Genomic DNA, 21,735 nt, shown 5'->3' on the forward strand with positions numbered 1-21,735 from the left:
ACACAGAGGACAAAGAAAGATGCAGATCAATTTTAGAAGTAAATGAAGAAGCAAAATCTGCTGCAGGAAGAGGCGAATAAAGAGATGGATACGGATGCTGAGAAGCCAGAAGACTACTATAAAGGGACATTAAATGAAGCGAATGAGGTGAGAGAGTTGTCGCTGTTGCTTGTTCTAGCCTGTTCTTCCATTACTGCATCTTGCTAAACCAGCTTTGATCGTGGGATTGGAACTCTAGCTTTCTGCCTTGTGTTGCCTGCCTCCCTTGTAACGAGCAGAGGGATGTAGCCAATCGACGGGCTTCCTCTTTATGACGCCAGTGAGACGATCCTGGTGTGACCCTCCACGGACAGAGAAACTGGAAACTGGCGCTAATAAGAGCAAGCTCAGTCGGGGAAGGCTGCCGCCTGTGTTTGTGCCGCTCACGCTCATCTACCACCATGCCTGCTCCTAGCTGGATCAGTGCAGCAGTGCCTTGTCAGGTCTCGTGCTGTGTTTGCCCCTCTTACACTCTGCTGGTGTGAGCAGTGCATTGTTGAAGGCTGTGATGCCCGGGTGTCTGTACATACCACTTTCCCACAATATACCCGAATGTCCTTTGAAGAGTTTGCAATTATTGGTCACCATCTGATGGAGCAGGGAGGCATTGTCGCCACTAGCCCAAAGTTTATTTTACTGCATGATACAGGATGAGTGCTCTTCTGCACCCATTTGCAATTGTCTCGTTCAGCACCATTCCTAGACCTTCACATTAACATTAGATCAGCAAACCTAGGTTGGAAGACGGGCATGTGTTCATAAATACCCTGACGCACTGCGATTATTATAGACCCTTATTAGAACTAAATCGAGTGTGTGGGTGTGTCTGTTTATTATTGTATTGTGTGCGAGAGAGAGGGTGAGAGAGGGTGAGAGAGGGGGACACCTGGTGATGCTGGGGGATTGATATAGTTGTTAATGAGACATTTGGAGAAACGATGACATTTGTATATACTTGGTGAAGCAGATTTTAATATTAGATCACATGACTGCTCTTTTCGGCATGTTCACCCCACAATGTGTTTTGCAATTAAATCCCTGGTTTTAACCTTTAATGAATTAAATCCAATGACGAGCTGCAAACCTAATGTGACAGTTACTGCCAATATATCAATATGGAGAGGTAGAGGTGAAACTGACCATGACTCTGTGTCTTTTTTCCTACAGACACTTGCCTTTGATTATATCCACCGAGCTGCCAAAGGAGGCCACATTGAAGGCGCCGTCCTCGCTTCACACTATTTCATGACGGGCAGTGTGGATGGAATCCCCAGGGACGCTGATACAGCCGTACTGTAAGAAGCTGCAGTCACTACACATTACCAAGAGCATGCATGCTCGCTCCTGCATGTTATGGTGCATGTTTCAATGAAGGATTGCATGTGCTTGCCTTAAAGGTGCAATTTGCAAAGGGCTTGTCAAATCATCGATGTACACCTTTCTTTCAAAAGCGCAGATGCTTTGTTTCCGGAAGTTGGGGGTTCTCGCACGTACACAGTCGACTGGTTTGCGATTGCTTTTCAAACCCCTACCCTGCCACTCAGAGGGCCTGAGGCACAGAGACTGCTTTTTCAATGGGATTGCACCATTAGAAACCACTTTTGTTAATCAGGCCCGCAGTCGAGCCGCGGATGTTGCAGCCGTTTTGTGTACTGGATGTGATCACACACAGAAGTCGACATCTATGTCAAGTCGTTTACTAAACTTCCAGCCGCCTCAGGCTGTTTATATGGGATTTATACGGGGTCTTTCCTTTTTGAGTGATTACTCTGTTTTCTAAGGCGATCGCAAGCCTAAAAAGCAGGGCCACTATACAAAATTGTGTTCAGTCTATTCCTTTTTAGTGTTTTTATCATTTAATTCGGAAAACTTTACGTTTTGTATTAAGCAATGCAATATTTAACTATGCAGGAGGGTGGCTACACAGGCTGGCAACAGCCCCTGAAATTAAGTTAGAGACATGAGCAAAGCAAAAGCATGAATGTGCACCCTGGACTTTTACAAGCAGCAAATCCCCCTCTGAGGTGCATATGGTTATGTAGCTTCCCCAAGAGAAACGAGATGCAAGTGACTTTTTTAAGGGATTTCAGATGCGTGAATCACAGATGCTAAACACCCTTAAAATACCTACAAAAGTGGCCACCGTGGACATTAAAACAGAGTCCCTGGGGGGCGCTGTTGTGCAGCCAAACAAGATGGGCGCTTGAACGAGGAGCTCCAGCCTCGAAGAATCTGAAAGTAATATAAATCCGTTACGCCCGTTTATATTGCAAACTGCCTATATCAGAGTGCTTGGGAGGAGCTAGGGTACATACGGACCAAATTCTATTCAAAACTGGACCACTGGTGCTGAGTGGCGTGCCTCCGAAAATCCGTTGGAGCCCATGACAAGTCTGCGACGAGGGGTACGGAAAGGCAGCGCTGCACACTATTCTGGTGCTGCTGATTCACCTGCTTGAGAGAACTTTGTGGTCCAAGACGGCGGCAGAGCCAACTTGGCCAATTCGCAAACCATATATCCTGGAGGAGGGGTCCGCTCGCCGGCGGGCCCGGCCAAGCTTGTTGGAGCCGGAGAAGTGGCGAGACCCGTGGTGGCCATTCCGCGGCTAAAATTCTGTACAACCATCCCAGGTGGCCTTGCCTGGTACGGAAAGGCAGCGCTGCACACTATTCGGGTGCTGCTGATTCACCTGCTTGAGAGAACTTTGTGGTCCGAGAAGGCGGCAGAGCCAACTTGGCCAATTCGCAAACCATATATCCTGGAGGTGGGGTCAGCTCGTCCGAGCTTGTTGGAGCCAGAGAAGTGGCGAGACCCGTGGTGGCCATTCCGCAGCTAAAATTCTGTACAACCATCCCAGGTGGCCTTGCCTCGTCCACAGACCCGCACAATGCATTGCCCATGACCGCCATCGGACATCGGGGTTTGCACGCCTCTGGACGGACAACGCAGTGTCTGCGCTCGACCTCAGAAGAGTGGTGGCAATCTACAGAGCACCTGGCTCCGCTGCGAGGTGTGGTTGCTTAGTGCCAATAGCGCTCACTGTGCGGCTGTGGGCACGACGAGAGGGACGGGCGGTCCGCCAACAGAGCTCCGCTGCCTAGTGCAAGCTTGAGATAGGTACCAAATCTGCTCGACACATCCTGAAAAGGGGCTGCCGTAGTCTGGGAGGCGACGGGCCGCACATGAAGACCTGCAACTTGTGGAGAGTCCCGGATCGGTGGCTATGGCACAGATGCTCCGTGTCTGAACATCACGACTGCACCCCTGCGGCCCGTCACAACTGATCCGGAGACAAGCATGGGTGTCCCCGGATCGGGCGTTGGATGCACTGATAGGAGGGAACATTATTCTGGGGATGCAACAGTGTGGCTTTTGAACTGTGACATACGGAGCACATATTCGGAGCTGAAGTTGAAGATCTCTGCCTCATTGCAGATGACCCTGTGGGTTGGAGGGGCCGCTCTGCTCCCCATGAGCCACAAGGTAGGCACGCAAGAATTCCTGGCGCTGTTATAGCTCACCTAGTCTTGACCCACTGTTGGAAGCCCTGACCAATTACCCAGTCTACCAAAAATTGATTTTAATGCTTGCATTTTAAAGACATTGACAAAGGGCCATTCTTCTCGACAATTATCAGAGCTGAGAATTTCCTGTCAGCAATACCCAAGTCAGATTCCACAGTTCACACATTTTACTGCCTTTCTGAATTACAAATTAATATTGCAAGAGATGTCTAGCAGTGATTCTGGATAATTGCATGCGCATACCAGGAAAGGGCTTGTTATTGAAAAACAGGCATAGCAAGTTATGAACCTAATGACCTATCAAAGTTACTGGGAAGACATTAAAAGTATGGCCAACATTCCATCATTCAATTGAGCACTCAAGCTCTGCGTCATGCACCTTAAGGGACCACCCAAACCTGTTCACAACATACCTCCCGATTCCTACCTACCTGCCACTATTACACTTACTGTTACCTATCCGATCACCCATCCTCTTACATCTGAGCAGATGCCCCGCTCTTTATCACTACCTGATCTTGATACTATTCTAGCCCCATAACCTCGAGGCCATGCAACAACTATACAAGGCTTCAGAACTATTTCTAAGGCATATGACTGCAGGGCTGCCCAATGTACTGTTTGATACTCTGTGTCTCTGTTCGAGATACAAGTCCTGCAGAAATAAATGCAAAAAATGTACTCCTGTTTTACAAAATGTTAATCGTAAAGGTAATAACTATGACTTACTCCTGGCTTACTCTCCTCTTACCAAAAGTAAGTCAGAGTCACCATCAGTGGCTTCTTTGTGAATTGAATAGTCTCTCTCCAGGAACACCTAAGAGTTATGCCTGTTAACCCTCTTTGCGGATTGGCCCCTTGGTGTCGCTAAACACCAGTTTGTCATTTATCCATGTGCAGTGAGCAAGCGGGAGAACAACCTTCATATGCCCCGGTAAAGCCTTGCATTCTCGAGCACCGTTTACAAATGCCAGGAACACAGGTTAGCTTCATTCTCGAGCACCGTTTACAAATGCCAGGAACACAGGTTAGCTTCGATACAATACTTAGGTTATGATCTTGCAAACACTTGTTCACTGGCAGTAAGACCTGCCTTAGAGACAAATCCAGGCCTTTAATCTGCCAAATGAAAAAATGGATGTCTAGCCTGTGCAAATTCCTCCCTCCTTCTGGTGTGAAGGCATCATGAAGTAAAACACAAAGATTCACGTTTCTAAAATAAATGGTTTATTTCTCAAGCTCAAATGTCAGGATGGAGTAAGGCCTGACTTGCCCTATGCTAGGGTGGGATTTCCCTACCTAAGGAAACTAAGGATAGTCTGGGTCATAAAGTTCAACTCAAAAGTCTGTCTGTCCAAAATGTATACTTGCCCTCACAACTAAAGATATACAATGTGTAGGGATGTCAGCAACCCAAAGAAACAGTGTTCAAAATAACGTTCTCAGCTTCTTCCAGCTCCTAGCTTGCTTTTCAGCTCCCTTTCCCCAAGTTCAAAACAGATCCACAAAAAGACCAAGTTCAACTCAGTTCCAAAAGGCCTCTGGGTTGCATTCCCCAAGTTTAACACAGTTTCAAAATCTTGGTGTTCCCTTCCCCAAGAAGGCAGCTTTCCTCGTTTCCAATGCAGTCAATTCATCTACCAGCTTTCAATATGGATTCCATCTTCACCTTGTAACCTTTCAGGCATTGCAACAATTCACTTAGCTTGCTTTTTTTTTCGCTTTAGTCACTTTAACACTTGTTAGGCAAAACTGCTTCAGTCTCTTGACCTTTCTTGGTCCACTCCATGTAGGGGTCACTCAGGCTAGGCGCAGTTGTTGGACCACACAGTCCACCCATCACAGGTCATGCAACCAATAACCCATGGCACTTTGCAATGTTCATTGATTATCATTGGACTTCCTTGCCAACATAGGCTTCCTATCTGCCTTTGTGTCATTAGTTGATATGTACTGCTGTTTCACTTTGCCAGTCTCTTGACTCTGCCAACACGTGACCTTCACACAACCTATTTTGCGGTGTTGGTTCCTTGTCACCACCTTGCTTTCACACTCTCCAATAGTGCTCATCATTTGCTTTCCACTTGCTTCACAAGCTATCATTACTGGCTTTCATTAGGTTTGTACTTTCACAATGTCCATAAATGGTTTTTACTTCGTTCACAAATGCACATTACTTTTCACTAGTGCAGTATTTTCACATATTTTGCAAATCTTGTCAGTATTCAATAACTCATTAAGTACTGTACAGCTTGTGCGGTATTCAATATTTTCCACTCAGTCTCCAGACACATTTCTGGCAAGTTATCACTCTATCAGCATCTTCCTCTGCCCACGCCAAGCCCCTGGAGCGCCCCAGCATGAGTGTTCCCTCTCCCTCACTCACTGGTATATGGCCGCTCCTCTGGGTGCTTTTGCTTTCCTATCCATCTCTCACTCACTCCAGTGAGCAGCGCTTGCCTCTTATGAACCTTCTTGCTGCTGTCTGCTGTGTGTTGGAGACTTCTGTGTCCCCCAGCTCCAGCTTGAGACATGCGGCTCAAGGATCTGCAGTGCTCTCTACACTGGTCCGTTCTGGCCTCTGCATCTTTCTTGCTTTCCTGCAGCTCTCGGCGTCCTTTTCACTGGCCTCTCTCCTCCAGCCTTCTCGCTGTCGGATTTCCTTGTACTTCTGCCCAGGCAGGTCTCTCTTCCCCTTCCCCAGTTGCTGGTTCTGCCTTATATGCACCTGTAGTCCCTCAATGGGCTGCTGGTGCAAGTCCTTTTCCTGACCATAATTACTTCTGTCAATGGGACATGCCTAACAATTATAGTGGTGTTCCAAAGTCCTCTTCCTCGTCCTAGTACCAAAGTGGTTTGCACAGATGGAAGTGCGCGTTACTCCTAGTTGCCTCTTCCTCGTCCCCGCTTAAAGGGATATGAATGTGGAACAGTTGGTATATGTGGCAGTGGGGAAGACTGGTAATAAGCTACATTGGTAGGGAGAGGGTAGGATGTATTTTGACAATTTTTTGGTTTAACCAGAAGAGGTGAATGTGTGTCTAGCCTGCCAATAAAATAAGGTGTTCTCATTGTTGTTCTCCTCCCTGTCCCTCTATTCCGATATTTTCCTTATGGTTATTTTGAAAGGAAGATAGGGAGGGGATTTGACAGTACCCCATAAAGGCTTCAGGGACTGAAGATCCATTGGGAAATTGAAACGGGGATACCCTGTTTCATCTAAGGGCATCCTCCATCTATTCCCCAAAAATCGTCACCCAGGTGATCGTTCCTCGCATATCCACTGCAAGGGTCGGGATCCAAAAGCAATAGCCTTTCCCCTGGCCACCTGAGCAGAGGATATCGGGGAGAAGGAATTGAGGACGTCCTCAGGTTTCTCACACCGACCATTAAGTACTACTTTGCAAAAGTGGAGCCAGCCATCTTGTACTGGATAGATCTGACAACCTTTGACCTGGGCCCATACCTAAATAACATTCAGGGATTGATATGGAAAGAGACCTTGGGCCTCACCAAATCCATTCCTAATGGAATCATTTGTCACAAGTTGGGTTTGATTTGTTTTCAGGCGAGGACCCAATGGAAGCAACTGTCAAACTACTAGGAAAGGATGCCTTCTAATTACTAACCAGTCCGTACCATCACTAAACGTGTTTAAAGCAAACTGTAGGGACGTTCTGGAGGCTATTAATTTCTTGGAAGAGGAAATGCCCTCCAGGCCGTCCACTACAAAAAAAACCTACTCGTAATGGACTAGTGTAGGACGGTTGATGGCTTATCTCGTCAAAAGTCTTACAGCGAATACACGAGGTTCCCTAGAAAAAGGGAGGACCTTCCCAAATTCATGTAATCGTATCCTAGCCATGAAATACGAACAATGTACATATGCTTTCATCTCAACCAGCTCCCCACATTAGAGTGAGTAGGCTCTTGGAAAGCAGAGGTAGGAACCAGGACCCGTTGCAGATTGTGCGATTCTATGTCAGTTTGTGAAACCTTGAAGCACCTTGTTCTAGATTTAACTCAGCTGAAAGACACCTGTGTTAAATACTTAAATTCAGTAGTGGCTATTCAACTAAACGAACTGGGGGGGGCTTTTGGGCTTGTTTAATGTGGGGTTATAGCGTATTGCTAATATGTTCCCTAGAGCAAGTATGCCAGGAACACATGCAGTGAGCCTTAGGATGAGCTGGCATATGTTCCCTAGAGCAAGTATGCCAGGAACACATGCAGTGAGCCTTAGGATGAGCTGGCATATGTTCCCTAGAGCAAGTATGCCAGGAACACATGCAGTGAGCCTTAGGATGAGCTGGCATATGTTCCCTAGAGCAAGTATGCCAGGAACACATGCAGTGAGCCTCAGGATGAGCTGGCATATGTTCCCTAGAGCAAGTATGCCAGGAACACATGCAGTGAGCCTCAGGATGAGCTGGCATATGTTCCCTAGAGCAAGTATGCCAGGAACACATGCAGTGAGCCTCAGGATGAGCTGGCATATGTTCCCTAGAGCAAGTATGCCAGGAACACATGCAGTGAGCCTCAGGATGAGCTGGCATATGTTCCCTAGAGCAAGTATGCCAGGAACACATGCAGTGAGCCTCAGGATGAGCTGGCATATGTTCCCTAGAGCAAGTATGCCAGGAACACATGCAGTGAGCCTCAGGATGAGCTGGCATATGTTCCCTAGAGCAAGTATGCCAGGAACACATGCAGTGAGCCTCAGGATGAGCTGGCATATGTTCCCTAGAGCAAGTATGCCAGGAACACATGCAGTGAGCCTCAGGATGAGCTGGCATATGTTCCCTAGAGCAAGTATGCCAGGAACACATGCAGTGAGCCTCAGGATGAGCTGGCATATGTTCCCTAGAGCAAGTATGCCAGGAACACATGCAGTGAGCCTCAGGATGAGCTGGCATATGTTCCCTAGAGCAAGTACACCTTTTTAATAAAATGAAGTGTATCAAGTGAAAGACGAAAAAGAAAACCGGAGCACAGCCATTTGTTAACATTAAGAGTTGGTACACAGGGCTCTTCTGCATGAAGAAAAAGACAACAAAAAAAAGTGGTAGAGATTTTTGAAGCGGACCAGGAGCTCATGGAATAATAGTAGCTAGATGGGAAAGCCTGAGAAAGAATGCTGCAGTTTTATTGGTCTGTAAAGCTCAAAATGTTTCCCTGAAATTTGATTAGCTTGCACTTTCTGACTAGCAACAGCCATGTCGTATTCCAATGTACACATCGTTTATTGCATTAAGGTATAGCAAATTAACATCACCAACAATATACGTCCAAAGTACATTGCCATAAAAGAAGGCACAAGATAAGTTGCCTGTTGTTGAAAAAACAGGCAAATAAAACAGTGACCCCAAAAACATATCACTGCTTGATTATGCATGCCAGTGAGAATAACATCCATGCACGTGGCCGATTGAAAACGTACACTTGCTAATTACCATCATTAGTGTAAATGCAAGCAGGGCATGATATAATTAAACCACATTACTCTAAAGGTTTATTTATATCACACGCAATAGAGCAATTATAATGGAGACCATAAAGGAGTACTGGATTTCACGGGCCCTCAGTCACCTTTCCAAGTAGTGGGGCATAGATACATGGTTGGAAATGTCATTGTATGGGCGAATCAATCAAGTTCTACCTTCGAGAAACGTCTTTTGTTGGGGACTGAGGGGAGTTGTGTTGGTCGCCCGAAAAGAAATGTTAATAGAACTAATGGTACATTTGCTAGCATCAATTGGCAAAAAAAACCTTAGGTTTTCTCTGCACTTTTGAAGGGACACACATTACATTTTCTAATATGTTAGGGTTTCATGAGATAGCCTGACCCGCGTCAGGTGCAGTTTCGGGGTCTTTCACCCCCTCATAAAGCTCCAAGAAATTTTCAAAGAAGCTGTCCACTATGTTTTGTAGGTAGGACATGTAACCTTCACATGCCTTTTGGTGATGTCTACATTTTTGAATAGCAGAGTGGATAGTATCTACCTCAATGCATTCTTTCATTTCTCACTCAACCGCTTTCAGCTACATAATTGCTCCTAAAATATGACTCAGTACCTGGATAGGACAGTAACATTACAAGCCATATAGACATTGCTATCCCAGACCCTACACAGCAGATGGATCCATCCCTCATGGTAGACAGATCTTACAGGTTCAGGCATATTCCTTGGGTTTCACTAATCTTACAGGGCCAGGCTGCAGACAGTATCCTTGTTTACACTAAAATGTAAAGATCAAGCGAAATCACTCAACATGACATTAACAACACCTGTACAGAACACGGAATGCACACACCCATGCAATTAGGAAAGATCATTCCCAATGGTTGTCTGGATTCAAGGTTGAAGTCGTATCCCAGAAGTTTGTCTGGAAAGCAGTCTGCAAAACGAGCGTGACAACCTCTACTTATTGGTTAGCCACTAAAGTATTGGAAAGAATCTTACCCCTAACCCAACACCACATTTTCTATTGCGCTTGATGTTTACAACATAGCAATAACCTGGCTTGCAAACAGTTTTAAAGGTGACCATGGCGCTTGCAGCTTGCAGCCTGCACCTCATTCGCTGTTCATGCAGAAGACATGGCTCCGGCACTCAACTGCATGAAACTTCATGCAAGTAGAAGTAGTCGTCATTTATATAGAGCCTTTTTGCATTAACATGGTCTTAACGCGCTTCTGCTGGGAACGCCCTCAGGGACCACAGACTAGAGTATGAGAACATTCTCAGTAAAGGCTTATAATGCATGTGCACATTTGACCAAGATAGGGAATTAGGTGGGCTGCCTGGGCTCCAGCAAGTAACCCAAGAAATCAGGCATGTTGACTAGAGCTGAGGGAGGTCAAGAGATTGTGCGAGTGCAAGAGACTCTTTGTGTCCAGCTGGACCGAATATTTGTCGTAGGTCGTCGCTGTATTCTGATGGCAGAGGTGTTGAGGCTTAATTTGTTGTAATGAAGTAAAAGCGTTGTGCCCAACCTGACCAAATTTGTTGTAGGTCGTTGCTGCATTCTGATGCGTGCATGTGGGTAGCCATGCCTGCAGCACATGCCCATTGAAGTGGTGCGTTTATACGTACCTTGAGGCTCGGATGGAGTTTTGTTATTTACGCCACTGTTTGGTCAGGTTGTCCATGTGAGAGTTTTCTAGGCACACTAGTCGGGTTTACATAATAGGTCTTCCGAGCATCATGAACAAGCTATAATAATGCATCTTCCAATCGTGATAGACCAGTTGCCCTCATTACATCTAAGTGCAAGACATTTCCTGGCCCAAAATACCTCTGTACAACACATTTCCTGCCCCCAAAATGCATCCAAGTGCAACACATTTCCTGCCTCCCAAATAAAAGTAAGTGCGACCCACTGTCTGCCTCCAAAATGCCTCAAGTGCAACACAAAGTCTGCCCTCCAAAATACATAATCCGGCTATGTAAGGAGTGCAGCAGGTAAATTACACAACATTCTGATTTGAATTAATGAAGAAGTGGCAAGGTTTTAATTGAGCACAGTAATGGATGTGCTCACTGGCCGTACAACCTTACCTTAGTTGTTGCTGTAGGGTGCTATGTCCGGTGTCCATAGGTGAACAGGGGCAAACCGGAATGGGGGCTGCCCAGGAAGGGAGCTGCTCTTTGCCGTGGCCCTTGGCCGGCTGCCTGGGTAAGCCTGCCCTGGGGCCTCCGTAAAGAGGGCTAGTTCTCAGTGGAGGCAGACAATTAGGAACCAGGAAGAGAACAGGGGAGTGGGGTAGGGAGGCATGGGGAGATGGAAAAAGAATGTGGCACAGGGAAATGATTAAATAAACCCATAGCAAAATAAAAACAAGCAAAAACGGGAAAACAAAGCAACTAAATATTTACATAAAGAGGGAAGGGAGCAAAATAAATAAAGTGAGAGCTGATGGGGTGCAGGGATTACTTTCCCACATTCAGAACGGTGCTGAACCCGCTCCTATGGGCCTGCAGGAAGAAAGAGGGTTTCAAGCTCTGCGCTCGTGGCTTGGAGTTTACTTCCTCATTGGTGGCAGCCAATCACGGGCCGGGAGGAGGACAGGGGAGTGAGTGAGGGAGGGAAGAATGGAGAGATGGAAAAAAGACTGTGGCACAGGGGAAATAATGTAATAAAAGCAGGAACACCAGAGCAAAATAAAAACGGGAACACAGAGCAACTTAAATATTTATATAAAGAGGGAAGGGAGCAAAAAAAATATAGAACGTGTGTGGCGGTTCCTTACCAAAGGCCAGTGCAGCACACACTTGGGATGGTGCTGTACCTGCTATCTCAGGCTTGAGGGGAGAAAGCGGGTTTCGAGCTGTGTGCTCGTGGCTTCGTGTTTACTTCCTCATCACGTGTGGTTAGAGGTTTTGGTTTCATCCCCTTCTTCCAGAATTCCTAAAGACTCCTCAAGTATGCTTTGTTTTTTGAGTCTGAGGGAGTTTCTCCACAGTGTCCCACAGTCCTTCCCTACTGTGACTGGGGTCATCACTTAGTTCTCTAGGTATTCCCATTGTTCTCATTCTCCAAGTGTGCCACCACACTTAATTGTGATGCCATATAGTTGTTTTCCATGCATTGACTTTCATTCAGTGAACTCAGGTGACAGACCTCAGGCTCTGGGCTTTGCAGACCTCTGTGAGGCCTTCCCTTGGCTGCACCCTCAATTTTGAATCCAAACGCCGTCCGCGCTCTGTGTTCCTGCCCGTCCCTCCTGCAACTTCTGTGTTGCTGCTCCTTCACTCCAGCCTCCACCCCCCCCCACCTCCCCTGATTGGCTGCTACTGCAGCAACTCCTAGGCCACAGTGATTAGTGAAGACATCCCACATAAGACAACCACCCAGGTCAGCCATTGCCCGTGCAGCTCCTGCAGTGAAGGACCCGCAGGCTAAAGACAGCAGCTCCCGAAGAAGCAGCTCCTTACCGTGCTGACCCGTGTTAGCCTGTGGTGCCTGCACCATCCACCAGCAGCGACCAAAAAGGTAGGAGACCAACACCTGCTGCTCCCCGGTAAATTGCCCAAACCCATCGAAATTTAATTTAACCCCACCTGCTGTGTCCTATCACACTTAGATTCAGCCCATAGCCAAACAACCAATAGCCTTTCTGATTACTGCCCACCTCTTCAGTTACTGTTACCACCACTATTGTATCTACTGTTGTTCCCCTGTGTTAGGCCCTTTCTCCCTCTATCCTGGTGTCCCAATCCTAGGTACTTCTATTGCATTCACTGTTATTGCATCTACTGTTGGTCCCCCGAGTTAGGCCATTTCTCCCTCTATCCAGGTATCCCAATCCTAGGTACTACTATTGCATTCACTGGTATTGCACTGTTGCCCCACCGTGTTAGGCCCTTCTCCCTCTATCCTGGTGTCCTAATTCTAGGTACTACTATTGCATTCACTGTTATTGCATCTACTGTTGCCCTACCATGTTAGGCCCTTCTCCTTCTATCCAGGTATCTCAAACCTAGGTGCTGCTATTGCACTCACTGTTATTGCATCTACTGTTGGTCCCCCGTGTTAGGCCCTTTCTGCCTCTATCTAGGTGTCCCAACCCTAGGTACTACTATTGCATTCACTGTCATTGCATCAACTCTTGCCCCATCGTGTTAGGACCTTCTCCCTCTGTCCAGGTGTCCTAATCCTAGGTACTGCTATTACATTCACTATTTTTGCATCTACTGTTGTTCCACCATGTTAGGCCCTTCACCCTCTATCCAGGATTAGATGTCCCAAACCTGTAACGCTCACCTGGTATCCACAGGGACATCACTCAGCCAGTCCTGGCCTCTTACGACCTCAAACCCTTCCCTGGAGGCTATTCGACTGGCGACTGGGCCTGAAACACAGGATTGGTAGAGTTTAACTCCCTTTTGTCTCTATGTGCTTGAACCCCTTCCTCCCCGGGGTCCAACCCTTCCCTTTGATCCACAGCTCACCTTGTTTTCTTGGATGGTGTGCTCTCCGTCCTGCTTTCAGCGCAGGGGCGCGTTGATTGATGCAGGCTCGTTGGTGCCTAGTTACTTCACTGGCGAGAGTCCGACTGGTAAGTATAATGAGTCTTTGAACAGTTCTCTAACTTCCTTCCTTTCCTTCTTAGATGATGGCCGGCGTCTGGGGATGGCGGCGTGCTGCTGAGATGAGTGGCGCTGAAGGTGATTGAGAGCGCGATGCACCCTTTTCGTATTTGTATTGAACTGAGTTCTTTGTGTCTTTTAGGTGCCGCGACGTTGTCAGCGTGGAGATGCCGGTTATGAAGAACAAATGCGGTGAGTAAGCGCGCTATGCGGCGCCTCTAGATGTTTCCATGCTAACCTGGAGTGTCTTTTCCCCCTTGCAGATGGATGAGAAGTTCCGGAGACACAGTTCCCCCAGAGCGGCTGGGATTCAGGTAAGCGTTTGAAGCTCGCACTGTATTTGAAAGAAAAATAAGCAAAGAGCTGTAAAATGCTTACTAATGCCTTTTTCTCTGTTCTTTTCCTCTTCATTAGGAAGCGGCGTGTCGGGATGGGAATGACACCGCCGAAGATGCCCGCAGAACAGAAGGAGCGTTGAATGATGGGCAGAAGGGCTGCAAGGTAAGGCTGTTCCTAACGGTGTTCTTGTAGGAGCTGAGTGCAGAAGAAAGATGCAGGCCCACTGTAGAAAACACAAAGCATGCTTCTCAGTCTGAGTGTGGCTTAAATAGTCTCTGGGTATCCCAGGTGCCGCTGGGCTGAACCACACCCAAAAGACTAGACTGCAAATGCAGTTCTGGGAACCGAAATATGTGGGGGCATCCATCTTGTCCCCATCAATGCATTACAAGTCCAATCCCCAATGTTATCCTATGGGAGTGAGTGAGTCTGGTGCCACAAGTGCCAAGTCTGACTCCAAGTGTGTCTTTGGAGGGATGGGGAGGCCCTTGAGGGCCATGTAGGTGATCGTGGCCTGGCTCCAGCCTGACATCTTGGAGGGCTGGGGACAAAAGGGGCAGGAATCATGACAAAACCTAAGTGCTGCTACTGCACTATAGCTCAGTAGATTCCCTCCCATCTTATTCATAGGTGCTTCAACCCAGACTCTAATCCTTCGGTCCTAGCCCTGTGGATGCGCAGCCACTCCCTGACCCCCACATCACTCAGCTGCTGGTCTTCTCCACTCCACAATCATGACTGACCGCCTCTCCTTGATAGAGATACCTAGACAACATAGACCGCCACTGCACCCCCTAAACCCTACCCTTTCTGCACCACACCCATCTGCCATAATGTACTTCCCCCAGCACATGTTCCCCATACTAGCACACGCTTTCAGGAACCCCCCCTACAACCCACATCGACTCGCCACCCCCGACCTCTGTACTCAATCGCCGATACTCTGTTCCCTCTTGCCCTAATCACCGTCCTGCACTCTGGACCGTCAAACCCTGCACACCTCATACCCTCATCCCACACATTTCAGCCCAACAGGCCATCTCACCCCTTCTACCCTCTGACATCTACTGACCTCCCCTCCCCAATGGAGATACGAAGACAACAAAGATCGCAGCGGCGCACCATCAAGTCTCCCCTTTTGCACCACGCCCACCTGCCATAATTCACCGCCCCCTCGCATGCACCCCATACTAGCACTCTTTCAGGAACTCCCCCTACATCCCACATCGAGTCCCACCTCCGATTTATGTACTCAATCACCGATACTCTCTGTCCCCCCTTGTTCTAATTACCGTCCCGCAACTAACTCTGCGATCAGAGGAGCACTCTGGCGCGCCAAACAACACACACCTCCTATCCTCATCCCACACATTTCAGCCCAACCTGCCCTCTTTCACCCCCTTCCGCCCCCAGACATTTACTGAGAACATTCCCCTTCTCCCCCCTTAACCCACTGGATTTGTAGCACCAGGCTCTATTTAACATCACGTCAGGCGTGTAAGCGCCAGCGCGTAGGAGCTGGTTTGTTCCAGAAGGCAGCAGGCAGCCCAAGTTATTTACATCCACGGGTAAGCAAGAAATTTGGGCATATTGGAGATCATGCAGGCCATTCAAATGGCCAGAGAAACACTTGATGCCTTAACTCAGCAACCCGCACATATGGAATTGAGGGATCACGTTCCTGTTCCATCCGATACCGTATCTGATCTAAATTTGGTTACAGACCCCGTTTCCATAAGGGAATCCCCTCCTATATCACACAGTCACTTATCACCTAATAGCAGGACATTTGTGTTGGATGGCATAATTGATTCAGGGACAAGTGCCCCTGAGGTACCCTTGGTTACAAATGTGGAAGATTCAAAGGAATCTGGGTCAGCAAAGCTACATTATCTAACTCGTTGGAGAAGTCCACATTACGCACTCCTGTACCCTCTCCTCATGCTACGCCAATTATTGCCACAACTACACAGTCGGTGTGCACATTGAAATGTATGTTGTTGAATACCATATCGCTGCTTAAACATGCAACCATGGTCGCATCCATTATTCAGGAGCAAGACCTGGATTTATGTGTCATCAGTGAGAACTGGGCCCATTAGGCAGCAGATCAGTGTTGGAGCTAGCCATGCGAGAGGGCTATTACATCTCATTTTAAAACTTGGGATTGCAAGATCGATACCATTCAAGGTACTCAACTACTTTTCATTAAATTAGCGGTTGGTGCAGAAACCACTTTAAATTTTCTTTTATTACATAGAGCCCCTACAGCGGATAGTACTTTCCCAGCTACACTGAACAGCCTTCTTCTTTCCATTCTAAAACCCAATACCAAAATGATTATTTTGGGCGATCTTAATCTGTGACTGGGATGCGCCACGGATGTCTCAGGTAAAGTACTGGAGAACACATTAGTCTTTAGGCTTTTCGTACCACATTAGAGTCCCAACTCACATCAAGGGACATACCTTGGATTGGGTTTCCTCTCTGAATATGACTCTCTCAAATTTAGAGGTTAATGCTTGTCCTTGGTCTGACCACTTTTTTATAAACTTCCTAATACAGTCTGATGTTTTTTTTTAAATAGTAGCATCGTCTAGGCTCACAATAAAAGTGAGAAACCGCAAAAAACTAACCTCCACAGACCTTGCTGAGTGGGCTTCCTCTCTTAACAGTAAGATATGCAATATTGACAATTTGGAAGAAATCTCTAATGTGCTTATGAATTCTCTGGATTCAGTCACAGAGAAACCTGCTCCTTTTTAAAAAAACAAAACTCTACCTCCAGCTATATGTAATCCCTAGTTTAATGATGACCTGAAAGCTCTTAAAACTGAAAAAAAAAATTCTATGCATGGAGTCATTCCAAAGACCCGCTTACCCTTTCTAGCTATAAGAAAGTCTTATCTGGATATAAATCTGCCATATATTCCGATAAAAAAGAATCCTTTAATATGAGAATATTGAATGCACAGTCGAATAGTAAAAAAACTTTTTAAAATTCTGAAGGAGCAATCTTAGTCTCCGAGTCCTACACAAGACACCATTCCTAAAGATGAATCATGGTGCACAGAAATCCAATATGCCATGTCCAACAAGCTTACCAAAATCAGAGAAGGAATTGAGGAAAAAAAGCTTGCTATCACAGAACAAGTTTCATCAGCCAATCTACTTACCGTTAATAACAAAGCTGATGACCAATTTATTTTTAGTTTCCAGCCTATATCGGAACAAGAACTGTCCAAGGTAATTTCGCAATTAAAAAGCACTAGTTGTAAAGGAGATCCCTGCTCCTCAGTCATAATTAAGGAATGCTCTCCTACTCTAATCCCGGCTTTGACGAAATTTGTCAATTCCTCCTTTGCCATGAATAAGGTGCCAGATAACATCAAGAATGCCTGGATCACCCCTTTACTGAAGAAACCCCATCTTTGCCCCCTGACTGCCTCGAATGATCGACCTATCACTAATACCACCTTCTTGTTAAAGATCTTGGATAGAGTGGCATATAATCAGATCTCTTCCTTTGTGGAGCAAAATCATATCTACCATGATTATCAGTCAGGCTTCCATACGAATCACGGAACTGAGACTGCTCTAGTGGCTCTTAAATCCCATCTTCATCACAGGATGGATAGTGGTCATATTTTGCTTCTTATGATCCTCGATTTATCAGCAGCTTTTGACCTAGTGGATCATTCCATCTTATCCACCAGGTTAAAAAATAATGCTAAATTCGTTCAAGCAGCTTTGGATTGGACTACCTCCTTTTTGAAGGGTAGTCAAGTCAGAGTGGCCAGCGATATAGCAGAAGCAAAACCTTTTCCCCTCACGTACGGTGTCCCAGAGGGGGCCTGTGTGTCTCCCTGTTTCTATAACATCTTCACGATCCCCTTCTTCCAGATGCTAGAAGAGGAAGGGATCATTTTTGCAAACTATGCAGATGACACACAGTGTGTCATCCCGATAACAGGCGCCCATGTGGAGGATGAGATGCTGATTAACTCCATATATCAAAAGATCCAGGATTGGATGGTGACGAATGGCCTAGCCATTAATAGTACTAAAACCGAGCTTCTTCTAGTGGGATCAGAAACCAAACTCACGAAGTTGGGCCCCTGCTATAAGAACTTCATTATCGACAATTGTACAGTAGATGTCATGAGCAAAGTAAAAACTTTGGGGATCTATCTGGATAAAAATCTTAATATGAAGGCTCCGGTTAGTAGCCTAGTCTCCTCGGCTTCCTATTACATTAAACTCTTTTGTTGGCTTAGACCATTTGTGTCAGAAAAGAATTCCGAAACCCTGGCAAGGGCTATCATAGGTGTTCAGATCGATTATTGTTGTAGTCTCCTGGTTGGTTTACCCCCATCAGATTTTCATCGACTCCAGGTTATACGAAATGGTGCTGTTCGAGTTGTTAAACGCCTTGCAAAAAGAGACCACGTATCAGAAGCGTGTCGAAGCCTGCATTGGCTCCCTGTTCAAGCCAGGGTATCATTCAGACTGCTTCTCATCACACATAAATGTGCTCTATGCCGGCCTACTTGAAAGAACTCATTATCCCCAAGAAAAACATCAGAAATCTCAGATCCGATGAGTCATACACTCTTTTGGTTCCAAGCCTTAAGACTAAGGGCCTCATTACACGGATGGCGGTGGACTATGGCGCTATTAGGTAAAATACCGGCACCGCCTTGGTGGAAAGGGGAATTACCGCTTTATTCCAAGGTTGGCGGGCGGTAATTCCCCCTTCCACCATTGCCCTTCCCCATTCCCATTTTTGCCCCATAGGGCCCTATGGGAATGGGGAAGGCGCTAATTAGCTCCCTGGTCCCTTTGCGGGTTGGAATTTTAACACCTGCAAAAAGCAGGCGTTAAATTCCCAAACCCGTAAAGGGACCTCGTAGTAAGGCGGTAAGGATTTACCAGTACCGGTAAACCCTTACCGCCATCCGTGTAATGAGGCCCTAAGAAATTAAGAGATGCTGCATTTGTATCTGCAGCACCTCAGTCCTGGAACTCTTACTCCCCTGCTAAGAGCCACAACATCAACGGAAGTTTTCAAGAAAGGACTAAAAACGGCCCTGTTTTCCTAAACACTGCTATGTTTCCTCCTATCTGGTCGCCTCCGATACCTCCTGTTCTGTACCACTTCCTCTCTGCTGTGTGGTTGGAATATTGTCTGTCTTTTTGTTTCAGCGCCCTTAAGCCCTAGGGTACCTGTTGCGCTTTACAAATTTAATAACATAACATAACATTACACCCGCACAATCTCCAACTCACAAGCGAGAGGAGCTCTCTGGTGCTCCAAACAGCACCTGTCCCACACAAATAACATTCCGTCTGTATGCTCACCTAGCAACTCCCCCCACAACACCCCCTCACCCAAGTACTCCCAGGCACTGCCAAAAGCCCTTTTGACACCTGCACTAGCACCCTCCCACTCTAGTGCCCCACGTCAGACCTTCAGCGTCAACTCTCCACCAACATGCACTCCATCCACGCCCCCACACCAGCCTTACTCCTTCTCACCACCTACTCCTCTTCCTCGAAAATCCAGCGTCCCCTTAACATAGAGGTCTCACGAAGACTGCCGCACCCCACAAATGCCACACAATTCAGAAACCCAACCTCTTCACCTGCGCAAAACCCTCTCGCCCTACCTCCCACACCACCCTCTCCCCCACCCTCAACTCCCTCTTGACCCCCACTCGCTGACCTCCGCTTCCAAACCCTTTCCTGTCTCTGAAAGTAGCATGTCTTGCCCTTTCCATAACCGTCACCTCATCATATGACCCCTCTGACCCCTCTACCCACTCATCCCCCCCCCCGGCAGTCAGACACAGAAAAGGTGACCGACCATCTCCCTCTACTCTCCATACCTCACCACTTCATCGGTCCAACCTCCTATCCCTCCCCCCCTGCCATCAGGCCCCCCCTCTCCCTGTCTTTACCCCTTTGAACTCAACCTCTCGCCCAATACTCCTAAACGTCTAGCGCCCACCAGACTCAAACCCCAAACAACTTGCACGACCCCACACACCTAACATGCACCACTCGCCACCCCCTCCACTAATGCTTCCCCACCCCTCTAACATACCTACACCGCTCACCTACTTTTCCCACACCTCATTGACAACGTAACCCACGCACCCATGCCCCAAAGAGTACCTACGTCCCAACCCCCAACAACTACAACTACTACCCCTCTGTCTATAATGTTTGCAGAATTAAACCTTACCTTCGCAGCCACTAAAATACCTATTAGTACTATGGTATTATCATGTCTTGTTACTGTACTTCTCTTCTTGTTGGGCTCCCTATGTTATTGCGCCTCTCCAGTCTAATTTTAATTCTGCTGTCCATTTGCTTTTTCCTTCTAAACCAGCTCTCCCATCACCCCGTCACTAACTACACCGCAGGTTCCCATTCCCGGCTTCAGTTTCGTTTTTCTACTTTGCATTCATTATTTTGAATAAAACATGCCATAGAAGTGCTAATATAGATTTCCTGTCAATTAAACATCTCTAGCAACCACAACAAATGTTTGACGGAATCATAATTAAAATGATCTAGACTAGAGTGTATAGTAATTATCTGTCCATTTCACATTTAATGTTGAGGGTGTGGGTTTTTTGAAGCACTAAAGGAATCCTTATGAAGCATGCCATTTTAATTATGATTTTGCTTGAAGTGATGTTAATGCCTTCCTCCCTACCTACCTACCTTTTTCATTCTGCATAGAGCAAGATACTTATTCACAAGCACGTTACTAATAGTAACTTTTACTTGCTCTTTTTTTAAATAAAATATTTTTTATTGTTTTGTACACACGTGACCGTACACACCTCCACTTCCCTTCAGTTAAATGTCTGAACACTTTTAAGCCATAGATCATTATTGTGAGCAAGGTAGGTTACGTCACAACACATCACACATCTACATCTCCACATCTCAAATTTGGGCCTCCTCCCACCTTGGCCATGCTATAAGTTTCCTCATTTCCGTGAGATTGCTGTTATCCCAGAGAGGTTGCATCTGAATCACCCTATTTCCCCACCCAATGTTTTGGGTGCTTTGTCCCAGATTATGGCCGTGTGCGCTGCCATCATCTGCGGAGGAGGTTTATCGAGCGTGTGGTGAAGCGCTGCAAGCAGCAACACACCTGGCCTCCCATCCTCTCAGCCTTGATGTGTGGTAATTCTTGATTACCATGGAGACGGTCGTTGATTACAGCCATTTGGCTCGCCCAGTAATATGTTTGAAGGTGTGGCACCCCTATTCCCCCTTCCCATACAGATCGTTGTAGTGTTGCAAGAGCCACTCGAGGTTGTCCACCTCCCCATAAGAGTTTCCTAAGGAGGGCCTCTATCAGTTGAAACTCAGAATCAGGGATCCAAAGTGGGGTGTTTTGCAGAGCATAGAGGAAACGTGGCTGTGCCAACATCTTGAAGAGTGCGCCTCTGCCCAACAGCATCAGGGGGAGTTGCATCCAGTGTCGAACATTGTTGGAGAAGCGGTCAGTAATCGTATGTAAATTGTTGGGTCTGTATTCCAGGAGGTCCCTGGAGATCTGGATCCCCAGATAGCGAAAACCCTCCCACTCCACCCAATGCGGGCAGTTTGGCGGAATCGCCTGCTCCCCACCCTGCACCGGAAAGAGATTTTCCCCAATTGACACGTAGCTCGCTAAATTCACTGAAGTGTATCAGCATTTGTGTGACTACCGGAC

The 21,735-nt window shown here is 46.8% G+C and overlaps 1 protein-coding gene across 3 annotated transcripts in view; it reads left to right on the forward strand.

Annotated features, from left to right (window-relative positions):
* SEL1L3 (SEL1L family member 3) overlaps positions 1-21,735 on the forward strand; it is a 797,084-nt gene that overhangs the window by 595,962 nt on the left and 179,387 nt on the right. For all 3 annotated transcript variants that reach the window (XM_069631849.1, XM_069631850.1, XM_069631848.1), the window contains exon 16: positions 1,207-1,334. In XM_069631849.1, coding sequence (XP_069487950.1) covers positions 1,207-1,334 — 128 coding nt within the window. The remainder of the gene's footprint in view (positions 1-1,206; positions 1,335-21,735) is intronic.

The sequence above is a fragment of the Ambystoma mexicanum genome, chromosome 6q, assembly GCF_040938575.1.
Source record: "Ambystoma mexicanum isolate Mex_15411 chromosome 6q, UKY_AmexF1_1, whole genome shotgun sequence".
NCBI classification, from domain to species: Eukaryota; Metazoa; Chordata; class Amphibia; order Caudata; family Ambystomatidae; genus Ambystoma; species Ambystoma mexicanum.